This window comes from Salvia miltiorrhiza, unplaced genomic scaffold (assembly GCF_028751815.1).
Source record: "Salvia miltiorrhiza cultivar Shanhuang (shh) unplaced genomic scaffold, IMPLAD_Smil_shh fragScaff_scaffold_173, whole genome shotgun sequence".
NCBI classification, from domain to species: Eukaryota; Viridiplantae; Streptophyta; class Magnoliopsida; order Lamiales; family Lamiaceae; genus Salvia; species Salvia miltiorrhiza.
This window is the reverse complement of record NW_026651437.1, coordinates 518,975-536,188: the sequence shown is the minus strand read 5'-3', so window position 1 is coordinate 536,188 and position 17,214 is coordinate 518,975. Positions and strand designations below refer to the sequence as shown.

General features: G+C 41.3%; 1 protein-coding gene across 1 annotated transcript; it reads left to right on the top strand.

The window, feature by feature from the left end:
* Window positions 1-11,326: 11,326 nt before the first annotated feature.
* LOC131002658 (probable LRR receptor-like serine/threonine-protein kinase At3g47570) lies at window positions 11,327-16,921 on the top strand. Its single transcript, XM_057929129.1, has 5 exons — window positions 11,327-12,152; window positions 12,470-12,541; window positions 13,700-13,771; window positions 14,488-16,482; window positions 16,554-16,921. The coding sequence occupies exons 1-5, from the start codon at window positions 11,336-11,338 to the stop codon at window positions 16,898-16,900; spliced, it is 3,303 nt and encodes a 1,100-aa protein (XP_057785112.1). The 5' UTR covers window positions 11,327-11,335; the 3' UTR covers window positions 16,901-16,921.
* The last annotated feature ends 293 nt before the right edge of the window (window positions 16,922-17,214 follow it).

The following is a 17,214-nucleotide window of genomic DNA, read 5'->3' as shown; positions in this document are numbered from 1 at the left end:
GGCCTGCTAAGAAGCAGTTTTTGTATTTATTTCTCCCTTGTCCTGCTAAGAAGCAGTTTGCATTTTGAGTCTGCATTTTGAATTTAAAAATTGAGGATTATGGGTATACACCCTACTCCCCGCTCTGGTGACATGTGCAGTGCTCTGCACGAACATGTTAGGTAGCATATGTAATGTAAGAAAATAAAAATTGAAATAAACAAACACAACACCAGGGAATTCCCTAGAACCACATATCTGTTTTATTGATATTATGGCCCCGGACCTCGTTAAAACCCCTGTGGGGAAAAAGAGTATCCGGTCTACAAGTGATTACTCCTGCTAAGAAGCAGTTATACATAGAACTTTTTGAGTGTGTTTATATTCCATGGTCTGGGTAGAGCTCTGCCGTCTGAATCCGACAATATGTACGCCCCGCCTCCCAAAACCTCTGTGACGATGTATGGCCCTTCCCAATTGGCTTCGAACTTACCCACCGCTTTTAATGCATCAGCTCGCTTGAGAACCAAATCTCCCTTCGACAATTTCCTCACTCTGACCCGTTTATCATATCCCGCTTTGATAATGCCTTTGTACTTGGCCGCTCTAACACGGGCTTCCTCCCTCTGTGCCTCCACCAAGTCCAGCTCTGCTCGGCGGAGCTCCTCATTGTGCTCAGTGTCGTACGTGGTAATCCGGTATGATTCTAGTCGTGCCTCTGCTGGTATCACCGCATTGGATCCATACACCAGTGTGAATGGTGCCTCCCCTGTCGCCGTTTTTGGACTAGTTCGGTAAGCCCAAAGAACGGTATCCAGCTCCTCCACCCACTTCCCTCTGCTCTGATTTAGCCTCTTCTTGATGCTCTCACATATGGTCCTATTAGCCAATTCTACTTGTCCATTTGCCTGTGGATGAGCCACCGAGACAAAACGCTGTGTGATATCCATTCGATCGCAGAAGTCCGCAACCCGTTGCCCTGTAAATTGAGTCCCATTATCAGACACGATGATGCGTGGCACTCCGAATCTGCAGCAGATATTCCTCCAGATAAAACGTTCCACTGTAACTTCATCGATCTTACTCACGGCCTCAGCTTCGACCCATTTGGAAAAATAGTCCACTGCCACAATGAGAAAGCATTTCCCTCCAGGTGCTGTAGGCAGCTTCCCAACTATATCAATGCCCCATTTATCAAACGGACAGGCGGCGTACATTACACCCATGGGCTCCCCTGGTATGTTGATTTTCCCGGCATGCCGCTGGCAAGCTTCACACTTGCGGACAAACTCTCTGGCTTCCTGGTTGATGTGAGGCCAGTAAAAACCTGCCCGAATGATCTTGCGTACGAGGTCTCGAAATCCGGTGTGCCCGCCGCAGCAACCTGCATGAATCTCTTTCAGAGCAAAGTTAGCTTCCTCTGGCGACTAAACATTTTAGCAGAGGTTGAGTAAAAGATCTTTTGAAGAGTTGATCATTGATTAGGCAGTAATTTTCATAGCGGGCCCTTTGGTTGGATTCTCTGCTTAGTCGTTCCCCTGTCTTCAAAAAGTGTATAATCGGAGCCCGCCAATCATCTCTGATCTCTACCGAGAACACCTGCGAAGTTTCCATCTCTCTGGTATCACAGAGTAAAATGATCTCGTCGCTCCAAGTTTGCTCTACTGCGCTAGCCATGCGGGCCAGTAGGTCGGCCTTCGTGTTTTCCTCCCGAGAAATCTGTTCGAGCTTAAACTCCATGAATTTTTCTTTCATTTCGCTAATTTTGGTATGGTACGCCTTCATCCTCTGATCCTTGACACTGTAACTTCCCGAGAATTGTTGTGCAACCAACTGGGAGTCTGTCTTTATAATGACACACTCAGCTTTAAGCTCTGACAGGATATGAGCCCCTCTGACCACGGCCTCATACTCCGCCTCATTGTTAGATAACCGACAGGTGAATTTGATGGCGAACTGGTATGTCCCATAACCTGGCGAAGTAATATAAACCCCGATTCCGCACCCCTCTTTCGTCACTGACCCATCCACATAAGCCACCCAGAACTCTGGTATGGGACGACGAGTTGTTTCTTGTATGAAGTCTGCCAATGCCTGCGCCTTGATCGCCGTTCGTGGCTCGTACTCTACATCATATTCCCCTAGTTCCACAGCCCATTTGACCATTCTTCCCGACAAATCCGCGCGCCCCAAAACTTGTTTAAAAGGTAAAGACGTGCGTACCACCACTCGATGTGAAAGGAAATAAGGCCTCAGCTTTCTTGCCGTGATCATGACCGCCAGAGCCGCCTTCTCGATCTCTGTGTAGTTGAGCTCAGGGCCCTGAATAATTCTACTGACAAAATAGATAGGTCTCTGATGACTTCCTTCCTCTCTGATTAGCACAGAGCTGATTGACTCCTCCCCCATAGCTATGTATAAATACAACGTTTCTCCCGGGACCGGCTTGGTCAGGGTTGGGAGTTTCGCTAGGTATACTTTAAGATCCTCAAACGCCGCGCGGCATTCCTCTGTCCACAAAAACTTGGTTCCCTTCCTCAGTACTTTGAAAAACGGCATGCTCCGTTCTGCCGATCTCGATATAAACCTGCTTAGGGCAGTGATACGCCCGTTCAGAGTCTGCACCTCCTTGATTCCTCTAGGCGGTGTCATTTCCAAAATAGCTTTGACCTTGTCGGCGTTGACCTCAATCCCTGCTGGTGTGACTTTATACCCCAAGAATTTCCCTGTTGTGACCCCAAAAGTGCACTTGGCTGGGTTCAACATGAGTCTGTGATCTCTGACTACTGTGAAGATTTCTTCCAGATCCGCCACATGGTCCTCTGCCCTGTTACTCCGTACGAGCATATCGTCTACGTATACTGAGATATTCTTAGCAAGCTGTTCTTTGAAAATTTTCTCCATCATCCGCTGATATGTGGCTCCTGCATTCTTCAGACCGAACGGCATACTCTTCCACCCATATACGCCACAACAGACGGCAAAGGCCGTTTTGGCGATGTCTCCCCTGTTCATCTTTACCTGATGATACCCTTGGTACGCATCCATCATGGATAATAAAGCACATCCTGAAGTGGAGTCCACCAATTGGTCAATCCTCGGCAGAGGATAGTGGTCCTTCGGACAAGCAGCATTTAAATCGCGGAAGTCCACGCACATCCTCCAGGTGTTTGTCTTCTTGGGTACCATCACTGCGTTTGAGATCCACTCTGGGTATTGCACTTCCACAATATGCCCAGCTTTCAATAGTTCATAGACCTGCTCTCTGATGGCAGCGTCCTTTTCAGCCCCAAAATTCCTTGTCCGTTGCTTTACCGGCTTGACCTTAGGGTCCACGTTGAGGCAATGCTCCGCCAACCCTCTATCGATTCCCTTCAAATCTGCGGTGCTGAAAGCGAACACATCCGCATTTCGCCGGAGACAACCAATGAGCTCCTCTCTGACTTGATCACTCATGGCCGATCCAATCTTAGTCTGGAAACCCTCTTTCCTTGGAAATAACTCTATCATATTGCAAACATCGCTAGTGGACACCAGCGCGGTTTTCTCTGTGGAGTCTCTGTCTTTTAATAAATCCGCCAACTCTTGGCGTTCCTCTGCTGGGGCATGCACCTCGCCCACTTTCCCCCTCTTCCGGGCGTTCGACCCCTCTGTCCATCTTTCCCTTTTCTGCCCCGCTGACTGTGTGAGCATTTGCACGTGGCATGCTTTTGATGTCGTCTGATCGCCACAAACTTCTCCCACTCTTCCACCCTCGATTGGAAACTTCATTTTTAGGTGAAACAAAGAGATAACCGCCTTGAACGCCGTCAAGGCGGGCCGGCCGAGTATGACATTGTACGAGGGTTTGGGCATATCCACCACTAGGAAACGTACCATCCTTGTTTTGTTGCCCGCCACTGTACTGCCAAGGATCAACGGCAGCTCTACATACCCCAGGGGCATGACCATCTCTCCTCCAAACCCAAACAGAGGAGCATTTGTCGGCTCAACATGAGCATTAATTCCCATATTTTGGAGACATTCCTTGTACAAGATGTTTACAGCGCTGCCTGAATCCACGAAAATACGGTGAATAATGCAGCCGGCGATGTCTGCCGTGATGACCAGCGCATCATCATGTGGATACATTAATGTGCGTATATCCTCTGCTCCAAAAGTGATTGCTGGCTCCTCTGCCGCGCTGGTGACTTCCATGACCCTTTTAGGATAATACCCTGCTTTGACTGCTCTGACGACTTGCTTTTTAGCCCTATTTGATGTGGGCATCCCGTTTTCCCCACAAATCATGTGAACTTCCCTTCTATATGGGGGGGGAGGAAGATTTTGCCAAGGGAGATTTTGTCTATCTGCCCCTTCTCTGCGATTATCCTGGTTATCATCGAGCCTGCGATCTCTATTGTTGTTCCCCTGCTCTCGCCGCTGATCCCGGTTATTTCTTTGATCCCTCTGATCTCGCTGATCTCTCTGATCCCGCTGATCCCTCTGATCAGTCCTCCTCTGACCTTCATTTCCCCTGTCAATGAAGTGGTCGAGACATCCCTGGCGCACCAATAACTCCAATTGGTGCTTAAGATGTCCACAATATTTCGTGTAATGCCCGAAGGAATTGTGATATTCACACAACTTATTGTTAGGCCCTTCCTGCGGCGGCCCAGTCCGGTAGGTCCCCGGTGCCCTAAAGAACGGCTGATCCTTTATTAGATGAAAAATTTCTTCCTGTGGTTTAATCAAGGGCGTGTATTCGGTAAACCGTGTTACTTCATTCACTGTGCGCTGTTGATTAGATGGCATTCCTCCCTGGGGTGGGAGTACCCTAGGAGGCAACCCTCTGAATGGGGCCCTATCTTGCTGTCTTTGTCGTTCGGGTGCTTCCTCAGCTTTCTTGACTCTGTGTTTCTCATTTTCCACCTTCCTCGCCATTTTGGCGTCCTCCAACTGTAGATACCCCGGCAGCCTTGCCATGATGTCATCAAAATCCCTTGCGGGTCGAATTTGTAATTCGTCAAAAAAGATCCCTGGCCTGAGTCCTCTGACATAGGCACAGTTTTTAATTTGCGATTCTGCCTCCGGCACCTCCAGAGCGGCAAGGTTAAACCTTGCTGTGTATTCCCGAAGCGTTTCTCCCTGCTCCTGCTTAATATCCATCAGCGAAAGGGCTGACTTCCCCACCCTCCGTGAACTCGCGAACTGACGCAAAAAACGAGTCTGTAATTCTTCGAAAGAGTGAATGGAATTTGGGGGCAACGTCCCAAACCATAACTGGGCTGGTCCAGTAAGGGTAGTGGAGAAGATCCGGCACTTGATGCCCTTCGTGTACATGTGCAAAGTAACCAACCCTTCAAACCGATTGAGGTGTACCTCCGGATCGGTAGTGCCATCGTAATCCAGTGAGATGGGCTTGTAGCTTCTAGGTAAGGCATCTGCCAAAATATCGTCCGAGAAAGGACTGCGGTTGTGGATCGGGTGGAACCTCGATGTCTTAGCTCTCTTGTTCCCCTTATGCCTCCCCTGTTCCCTCCTGTCCCTGGGTACTTCATGAGCGTGGCGCTTGTGGACTCTATATTCATGTCTGCCAGAGGAATACTCCGGCTCTCTTTCCTCTGACCTCTCTGTGTAGCGCGATTTTTCCGATCGATGGGACTTCTCCACCCGGTGCGATTTTCCTGACCTTTGTTCCTTGTCCTCCCTTCGGGATTTCTCCCTCAGTGATTCCTCCAGATCCTGGAGTTGATGTTTCAGCTGAGACACTTGGTTTTTTAGCCGAGCTTTCTCCCTCGGTCTCTCTTCTTCGAACACCAAGGAGACGGACTGACTATCAGACTCGTCAACCCTCTCCTTTCTCACAACACTGTTGAGTCTGACCCGACTCCCCTCTGGTCTTCTTTCCACTTCCCTATCAGCCGGGTCCCCTTGCACTTCCAGAGGCATCGCAGCTTGTTTGTTAATTGCTAAAGTGTTTACCTCCTGAGCAGCGGGAGGTGGGGCCTCAGTGCCCTGCAAAGTAGCCGTTCCCACCAGTGGAGCTACAGTGGGAACACTGGACAACATGGGAGTTCCTAGTGCCTGACGCACAGCGGAGTAGTGAAGCAGCGCCATCATCTGTTCCATCGATCCAAACGTGAGTTGTCCCGCTCCAGACGCGGGAGTTAAGCATGGCATGTCAGATCCTGGAGTCACCAGAGCAGATCTCTGGAGGCTTGCATTCAACCCTGTCAACGGAGTGGCGGGGATAGCCTGAAACCCTGGTGGGGCAGTGAAGGTAGCATTGCCCTGGAGGCCCGGGAACAATGAAGGTGGCATCTCAGTGGTGAGAGCAGCGGAGTCGAACTCCCTTTCTAAGTTGCGGTGAGCATCTGATGATCCCATGGTACCTAGACATAAACAAAGTGAGAAACCATTCTAACGACGAAAGAATAAACCCCTTATTACCGATTGGAGTCCCAATGTAAGAAATCCAATAGGAAATCCCGGTTTCCGGTGCAGAGACCGTTAAAAAATTCCCTTCCAAGTAATTCTACACTCGGGGAAATAAACCCAGAGTATAGATTGGGAAAACAGAGCCCTCAATAAAACTTCAACAGACGCAAAATACCCAGGGATAAATACAAGCAGAGCTATCACCAGAAGATATGTTAGCACGGTTGCAATAAACATGATAAGAAGAGGAATTATGTAAGAGACGAAGCTAATAATTCGAAGATTAGTCAAGGAAAACATGGAGAATCATGAATAATCGTTTCCCATAAGTGAAGATCATTCACAAAACAACAATATGGATCTCACCATAACTAAGACAAAGTGTTTAATCATCATATTATTGAGGTAAAACTCTTGTATCAACGACAATAAATACTCTCGACATCGACGATTAACCACAAAAACCCGTAAATCCGCAACAAAGAACTCCGATACATCAGGATCAAAGCATAACTTCCCAATTCAATCATCGGAATCGAAGATTAACCACGAAAATCATGGAAAACGCCCATAAACCCCCTCCCTTAAACGAAAAGCGTCTATAACCCCCAGCACAGAGCCAGCATAACAAAAACAGGGCAGCAACTCCGATCCAACGGTATAGAACGAAGATTTGTCATTCAGGCAAATGAAGTAACGGTAATTATCAACCTTAAACGAAGAAGACCCACAGATTTAACCACACGAGCCCAAGCACAACGAAGACTAACCATAGAAACCATGGAACCACTGATAAACATCCTTCTTAAATGAAAAATACCAGTAAATTAACAGTATCAGCCTCATCATAACGAAGACAAAACACTATTCCCCGATTCACCGGTAAAACACGAGGATTAACCATAAAAACATGGAAAATACTGATAATCACCATCCGCGAACAAAAAACACTCACAGATCAACCACGCAAGCCCAATCATAACAAAAATGGAGTGCTAACTAACATCCTATCGCTGCAAACCCACAAATTCCCAACACAGAGCCAATCATTAAGCAAAAACAGAGCTAAAATTCCATAATTCACCGATAAAACCGTTAGATCTACGAATAATCTCTCCATTCTCCAAAGGAAACTCACATTTGCCCATAATTACCCCGATCCACAGTGAAGAAACGTAAGTTTTCCCTAATTCATAATTTATAACCGTCGCCACCTTTTCCCCATGCACAAAAACACAATTGAACGTAGATCTCCCGAACTTGTAAGTAAATTTGCACGAAAACATGAAAACTGATCTACAATAACTCGAAATATCCGAATGATGGCGTAATTGGGACCTACGCATGCAAATCTGGCGACGATTCCGGATCTGCATACGCAGGGGGTGGAATTCTCACGCCTTAGCCCATTGTTTCCCACAGACGGCGCCAGTTGGTGTTTACGGAACCAACACCTAAACTATAACATGAAAAGTATAAGCTATACCTAGAGATGATCGGAAAGAATGGAGTAAAGCAATCGGAAAACTGGAGCCCAAGAGAAAAACTGATTGTTGTATTCGAAAATATGAGATAGCGTAAAAAAAATGATACACGAGCTCGTGCCCTATTTATAGATTTACAAGCGGAGGGGTAAAATAGTAAAAACATCTTCGGTGCATGCGTCCTGCGTGGTGGAAGGGTACGTTGGTAATTTCGATAATACGCGGGAGACCTTCCCGCGCGTTTATTGGCTCCTCTGATGGAAATGTCTTCTCTGGCGAAGGCGTCTTCTCTGGTGATATTGACATCTCTGGCATGAGGGACTCTTCTGGTAAACACGTCTTCTCTGTCATGAAGAACTCCTCTGGTAAACACGTCTTCTCTGGCAAGGGCGTCTCCTCTGGCGGTAATGACCTCCCTGATGGAGTTGACTTTTCTGATGACGATGACTTCCCTGGAGGAGAGGGCTCCTCTGTCAAGAATGACTTCTCTGGTGCGGATGACTCCTCTGGCTAGAGTCATTCCTCTGATGGATGAAATCCTTCCGGTATAAATGGTTCTCCTGACCCATACGGCTCCTCTGATGAGAGTGGTTCCTCTGATTTGTACTCTCTCCCTACTCTGCATATATTGCTCCTCACCACATTGAATATTAATGATTGCTCGGTTTACATCTGATGACAGGTACTCTAAATTTATGTTGACAAAGTGTATTGTTTGTGTTATTATTCTTGGGATATATTAAATGGCATGGATACTTATATCATATGTGAATCCCTTGGTATTTGTGTTGGAATGTGCACATGATTAGTAGGTGTATTATTCTTTGTGGAAATTATTTGTGTTGGAATGTGCACATGATTAGTAGGTGTATTATTCTTTGTGGAAATTTCAAAAGAAATGATAAGGGCATAAAAGGATAGAGCTCATTAGTTTATTTTTCCATTTAGAGATTTGAGATATGCACTTAATTTGCTGATGCAGGAAACCATGCTTTTGATTTGTATTATTAAAGATTCGAATATGTTAACTAGTCAATGGCACGAGTGGTTTGGTTGGGTCCCGCTCTGCACCTATTTCTGAACAGAAGATAACATTTCAACCCTTTCATGTTTTAATCTTTTTGCTGGAAAAATAGTTTTTATAGTTTATTATATCTTTGAAGGTGTGAATCATGTGAGTTTATGCCTCATTGCCTCAGTTCTTAATTTTAATCTCTCAACACCATCTTTTGAACTGTGGAGTTTTGAGATTATTATAAATATTTGATTTAGATTACTTATATTCCCTGTGCTTTTTTATTTCTGAAATTCAATTGTCCTGCTATGATTCTAAAATATATTGAATATATTTTGGCTTGATTTGCATGCAGCGTAGACAGATTTAGAGTGTTGCACAGCTTGGTAATACGATCGAAGAGAAAATATGGAGTGGACGAATACATGGAAATGTTTGGATAAATGCTCTCCTATAATTTGCCATGGATTGTTTCAATCAAAGCTCTTGCAGTGAACTCTATAGATTTTTTTTATACTTGTGAAATTATAGTAGAAGACACAACACTTTATATTGTTGGGTATGTATTCAATTTACATATGTGGCATGAGACCATTACATATTTGGATCTTTTTATGTTTAATTTGCGTATTTTTTGATTGGGTTGTCCATTAGTTTTTTTTGTTGGATGATTTTTAATAGTTTAATATAAATTTCATACTTTTGTTACTGTTAATGTAATTTTAATCTTTTAGTATTAAACATTATATCTAAATATATTTTTTTTAAATAATAGTAGTATATTAGCAGTGAAAAAACGTAATTATATTTATTATTTGAAGGAAGAAAATATAAATTTAAAATATTTGAAGGATAAAAATATAATTTACAAATATTTGAGGGAGAAAAATACAAATTATAGATATTTCTAGGTAAAAATGTAAATAATAGACATTTATGGGGAAAATGCACAATTATAAATATTTGTGGGGGGCAATTTATAATTTTTTGTCCTGGTAAATTAGTGTAGTATTATACAACATTTCAACACACTTTTTTGTGACATTATATATCATTTTTTATGACGTTTGTCAGTGTAGTAATAGAAATTCTATCATTACACTTAATCTATTATTACATTTACTAATATGACATCTGCACCAAGTGCCATTAAAGGTAAAGTGTCATGAAAATATGTTTCTGATGACATTTTCAAGTGTCATAATAATCGATTTTTTTAGTAGTGTAATTTGATGGAAAAAGAGAAAGTGGCAACTTTTAACTTTCTACTCGTTTACTTAATTTGACCTTTTTAGTCCCAGAAATAGCAGATGCTTTAACGATCCTTCTTCCAATGTGTTTAGAAGGGAATTGCAATTGTTCACTGTCAACTTTACAATGTAAAGACCTTCAAAAACAACTTTACAATGTAAAGTATGGTTAGGTGTACACTAGATGCACGAGATGTACCATTCATGTAGCGTTGTGAGCTTGTTCTTGTATTGGGATGAACACATCATTGAAATGAAAAGAAATTTTGGGTTATTCTTCAAATCCACTTTAATGCCATTGATTTGGTAAGAGTAATACATGTTTTTGTTGTTTCTTTTAACACTGAAAAATCTGTTGTAATTCTCTGAATCTGAAAGTTTAACATAAATCCACTCGAACCAGTAGCTACAGATAGTTATTCATATTCTGAGCCAGCTTAATTGAAATCTGAGTACAATCCCAAAATCAGTTGTTGAAACTAAAGGAGAAATATAGAAGCTAGTTGGCTTATAACATGATGGATTCGAGTGAAGGATGCTAAATGAAAAAATATGCTTAAGAGAGAAAAAATATAGAAACTAGTTGGCTTATAACATGATGGATTCATGTGAAAGATGCTAAAGAGAGATTAAATATCTTTTCACAATTTTTTCACCATTTTCACATGTTGATTATGATATAATTTTTTTTTCGGACAAGGTGAAATATTTTATCAGGCAGTTCGTTTTCACTCATTTTATCTCAAATGTTAGATAATACTCCCACCGTCCATGAAAGAACTTCCTAGGAGGGAGTGACACGAGTTTTAAGAAAAAATATTGTTGAGTGTATTGAGAGTGGATAAAAGGTAGTTGAGTGTATTGAGAGTGGTGAAAATGTGTTATAATTAATATTGGGAGTTGTGAAAAGTGAAAAGTAAGAGGATTATAAGTGGTGGGGTATAGTCCAAAAATAGGTAGGAAGTTCTTTTGTGGACGTCCCAAAAAGGAAAAATACGAAGTTCTTTCGTGGACGGAGGAAATATTATCTTTGAGCAGTGATATGAAAATATTTTCCAACATTTTCATCTATAGTAACATATGATATAGAAAAAAAGATAAAAAAACTAATATTTTCTCGTCTTTTATTATCCATGATTTTCCAATAAGGATGCGTTTATTTTGATGAATAAATTTATCATTGGAAAATGAGAGATATCAAAAGTTTATTCCTTCAAATGTCTTGTTTATGGGTACATCTCCGAACTATGTCAAACACACTACCGGTGTTAAAATGCAAGGCCAAAAAAAAATCAAATCACAGACAGATTAATCTAATGGATGCATTCTCCTTTATTTCTTGTGCTCTTATTATGCTTTTGATATCAACAACACTCAGCTCATCGACAACAGTTGTCTACTCAACCACCGATGAAGATGCATTACTCGCCTTCATAAACGGCATCACCAATGGCGCCTTGATCAGCAGCAACTGGTCCAGAAACTCCTCCATCTGCGGCTGGACCGGCGTCTCGTGCGGTGGCGAACAGGGAAGGGTCACGGCCCTCAACCTCTCCGGCCTCGCACTCCGGGGAAACCTCGCTCCAGATCTCGGAAACCTAACGTTTCTCCAATCCCTCGACGTTAGCTCCAACAATTTCGCGGGGGCCTTACCCTCCGAGCTCTCTAAACTGCGTCGTATGAAGGAGATAAACGTGGGATTCAACAACCTCACCGGAGAAATACCGTCGTGGCTCGGAGCCCTATCTCAGCTCCAACATCTGCATCTCAACAACAACAAATTCTCAGGGAGAATCCCATTTCCTCTGTTTAATATTTCGAATCTGCAGACTTTGGACATGGGCTACAATCTTCTCCACGGAAGTGTTTCGGAGCAGATCGGCAGGCTGTCTTCACTAGAAACGCTAAAGCTCGCCGGAAATAGGTTTTCCGGCCGTGTGCCGACCGGAATCGGGAATATGACGATGCTTCGGAATTTATATTTGGGTTCAAACCAACTTCAAGGTATCATTTTGTCTTATTTGTGTGCATAAACCCGGCCTTTTCATAATTTTTTTTCCAGAATTATCCGTAGAAGAGTGGGAAAATTAAATAATTTGAATTAATTATCGACGGAGGGAGTATTTAAATTTGAATTAATTATGGAGGCAGGTATAAAAGGAAAAAAAGAAAAAGCTTGGATAGATCATAGATCTGCCCAAAACTATTCCTGTCACAATCCCTAAATGAAATAGTGTAAATTTCCAATACTGTAATTATCTCTAGAATGTTCAAATATTCCGAAAGCCAATTTGGTTTATTATGTTAAACTAAATTTACAGGTAGTATACCAAGAGAAATTGGACATCTCACGTCATTGGAGTATATGATATTTTCTCGGAACAACTTGACAGGTACAACAGCAATTTTTTTTTGAGAGAAGCTATTTATACTATATATACTTTAGTTTGACTCTGAGAAGTTATTTATACTATATATACTTGTTATCATTTTTCACTTAGCTGCGTTTATTTTGATAGATAAATTTTTATTAGCCATCATTTTCCATGGATAAATTTATTCATTAAAGTAAACACACCCTTAGTCTTATTTTCCAAATCCAAATCTAGAAAAATTCTACAAATTCTACAAATGAAGAATTTGTCTTTAATTGGGATTTTATTCTTTCTTGTAGTGTAGCAGCCTAGCAGGTATCGGTTTCAATTCACCACCCATGTGACAAGTTAAAGTAAGGCGTAGCTTAAAAAGTTATACTCGCTCTGTCCCACTCTAATATGCCCGTTTCCCTTTTTGGGATGTTCCACTTTAATAGGCTCATTTTTCATTTTGAATAAAAAATACTCCCTCCGTCCACGAAAGAATTTCCTATCTTTCCTTTTTGGGACGTCCACAAAAGAACTTCCTACCTATTTTTGGACTATACCCCACCACTTATAATCCTCTTATTTTTCACTTTTCACAACTCTCAATATTAATTAAAACACATTTTCACCACTCCCAATACACTCAACTACTTTTTATTCATTCTCAATACACTCAACAATATTTTTTTCTTAAAACCCGTACCACTCCCTCCTAGGAAGTTCTTTCATGGACGGAGGGAGTATATACTTAATTGGTATGGACCACACCACTTTTCTACCACTTTCTTACTAAAAAATAAGTTTTCTTAATTTCCGTGCCCAAAAGAAATGAGCCAATTGGAGTGGGACAGAGGGAGTAGTACTTCATTCGTCATAAAAAAATAGTTCTAATTTTCTTTTTCAGTGTGTGTTCACAAAAAATAATATTATTCTATTTATGTACATTACTCCACAATGCATTACCCTCTATATCTTATTTATCTATTCTATTACACGGTGAGTCCTTTTTCTTGGCTCATAATATAATTAATTATTATTATTGACAATATCTTTAAAATGATACTATTTCTCCATTCACAATATACTTAACTATTTTTTATTAAAACTCGTGTTATTCCCTTTTATGACTATTTTATAGGACCGAGGAAGTATATTTTCTTAATGTTTCTATCTCAATGTGCAACTCAGGTCGCATACCAAAGCAAGTTGGCAATCTTACTTCGATAAAACAACTAGATCTTGCTTACAATAAATTCACAGGTATGTTTATAAACTTCTATCTTAATTAATTTGTCACGTTGCATAGTTTCTTATATCTCAAGATAGACTTCTTCTTTTTGTGTAAATCTTTGTCCACCGTATAGAGCTTAAAATGTTCCATGATCCATTAGATTGCACGTTAAAGTTGATCAAGTAACAATTATGGTCCATTTTTTTATGTTGTAAATTTACCCTAAGAAAATAAAAAGTAACAAAAAATAAAATAAAAAATATTAGTATCACATTTCAGTGATCCACACCTTTTATATTCAATGTTCCACAGAGTGGGAAAAAAAATATCCAACATTTTTTTTCATATTTTAAATTAAAATTATTATTACACTAATATATATCGCATGATAAATATATGCAACAGTTCATTGATAATGTTATCAAGAATGAAAATAAAAAGGGGAGGCTCAATTTTTTCCATCATGTCCAAAAAAATTATCCACTAAAAAGAATGAAAAATAAGTAAAAATATATGGTTGCCATACCCTTAATATTCTTTTGCATTTTCAACCTAGGACTGATAAAATTACCCTTAATTGGATATCTACGTATTGTGTGCATTTCAATTAGTCACGGTGACATTAATTTTTTCAAATAAAAAATTACTATTTATTTTGACGCAGTATGTTTGAGTTGATGTACAAAATCAGAATTAGGTGACAGTTAGTATTTGCAAGTGCAGTTAATCCTTGTATATATGACAGGCGAACTGCCGGAAGAGTTTGGTAATCTAGCAAGCCTTGAGGTTTTTGCAGCGCCTTTCAATGATTTGTTAAATGGTAGCATCCCACCTTCCATTTTCAATATCTCATCTCTGCAGATATTAGCTCTTCAACAGAATCTATTTTCCGGCTCTCTTCCTCCAACCATGGGGCGCTCGCTTCTCAACCTGCGAGAGCTTTATTTATATTTTAACAGACTCACCGGCGAAATTCCAACCTCTATCAACAATGCTTCTAAGCTTACTATGTTGGAATTGAATAGAAACTCGTTCACCGGCCCCATCCCCGACTTTGGTAATCTAAGACAGCTGCGAGCGCTTCGACTCTGGGAAAATAATTTGACAGGAGCTGAATCTCCTAATCAGGAGCTCACATTTCTCTCTTCTTTAACTAACTGCCGAGATTTGAAGGTCTTAGAAATACTACACAATCCACATATGAATGGAATCCTCCCAGCTTCCATTGGGAATCTATCTACTTCTCTTGTCACTTTTTCAGCATCTAACTGCAGCATTAGAGGTGTCATTCCTTCTGAAATTGGAAACTTGAACAGTTTGCAAAAATTGGATTTATCTGAGAATCAATTCACAGGATTCATCCCGGAAACAATGGGAAAATTGAAGCAAGTCATCGAGTTATATCTCTATTCTAATCAGTTGCAAGGATATATCCCTCGCGATCTTTGCAATATCAGTAATTTGGGGAATTTGTATTTGGGTAGTAATATGCTTGCTGGTCCAATACCTGAATGTTTGGGGGAAATTAAATCGCTAAGAGAAGTATTATTGGCCTCAAACAAGCTGAATTCTTCACTTCCTTCCAACTTGTTCAATCTCAAGGACCTCATAATGCTCTACTTGTCTTCGAACTATTTGAGTGGTCAGATTCCAGATGCAATCGGAAATTTGAATGTTATGAGAGAAATGGACTTGTCCTATAACAATTTTTCAGGGCATATTCCGAGCTCAATTGGCGGCTGTAAATCACTTGAATACTTGAATTTATCAGATAACATGTTTGATGGATCCATCCCTCAATCAATGGGGGAGCTCAAAGGAATGAAGAAATTGGATCTTTCCAAGAATCAGCTTTCTGGTTTGATTCCTGGGTCACTGACAGGGCTAGATCTTGAAGAAGTTAATGTATCCCACAACAGATTGGAAGGGGAGATTCCGGATAAGGGTTGCTTTGAAAACCTCACTGCGGAATCTTTTCTCCACAACTTTGATCTCTGCGGTGCACCAAGATTCCAAGTGCCGCCTTGCGGAAGATCAAAATCAACTAGTGGTGTTTTCTGGCTAGTGATGAAGTATATTGCTCCCTCCTTCTTTGGAGTCGTGGTTTTGGTGGTTGTCGTGATTGTCCTCATCAGGCGGCGGCGCAGACAGAGGAATCTGCCGCCTGAAGCTGAGATTCCATCGGCTTGGAAGAGAGTCTCAGAGAGAGAAATCAAGGAGGGAACGGGGTATTTTAGTGAGACGAATCTGCTTGGAAGAGGAGGGTTGGGTTCAGTATTCAAAGCAACGCTTGCAGATGGGACACAAGTTGCAGTGAAGGTCTTCAACTTGCAATCAGAAAGAGCTACCAAGAGCTTTGAGACAGAGAGCCAGATACTGAGCAGCATTCGACATAGAAACTTGGTGAAGATACTTGGTTGTTGCAGTAGCCCCGACTTCAAAGCCTTGATTCTCGCATACATGCCTAATGGAAGCCTGGAGAAATGGCTGCATTCGGACGACTTGTGTCTGGATCTTGTGCAACGACTGAATATAGCAATAGATGTGGCGTTGGCTTTGGAATATCTTCATCATCATCATACTTTCACGGTTGTTCACTGTGATATAAAGCCAAACAATGTGCTGCTCGATGCGGATATGAATGCGCGTGTTGGTGATTTTGGCATTTCCAAGCTCTTTCACAACGGTGAAGATGCAGTTCGCACGATAAACATGGCGACTATCGGTTATGCAGCACCAGGTGATGTGTTAATAAGTTTATATCCTGCTTAATTTGTTTTGAAATTACTAATTATATGATTGTTTTAATAGAGTTTGGTTCGGAAGGAATGGTTTCCAGCAACGGAGATGTGTACAGTTTTGGGATATTGTTGGTGGAGATGTTCACGAGTAAGAAGCCGACAGATGATATGTTCAATGGAGAAATGAACATAAAGGAGTGGGTGGAAAATGCATTAGAAGAAAACGCCATAAGCGGAATTGTAGCTGTTGGATTGTTGTCAAGAGAAGATCCACTATTTTGGGGCAAGTTAGAATGTGTAGAGTCTATATTTGATTTGGCAATGAAATGTTTGGCCTTTTCGCCACGGGAAAGAATCAAGATGATGGAAGCAGTAGCTCCTCTACAGAAAATAAAAGCCAAAGTTCCAGTAGAGTAGGGGGTCGTTTGATTTGCAGTTTAGGATTGATTAAGATTAAAATTATCTTGAGAAATTAGTGTGGATTTATATTATTTCATGGGTGTTTGATATCATGGCTACTTAATCCTATATTATGTTTGATATCCATAGGATTATGTTGGATTATATTATCTAATACCAAAACTATCCTCACATAATTTAAAAAATATCATGTATGTCCACCATTACTTGGGCATTTGCATCGATATGCGTGAGGAAGGGTAGCAGAATTTTTATCCAACTTCTCAGTATTAAATTTATCCGAGGGGGGTGGGCGGATTATTAGTATGGGT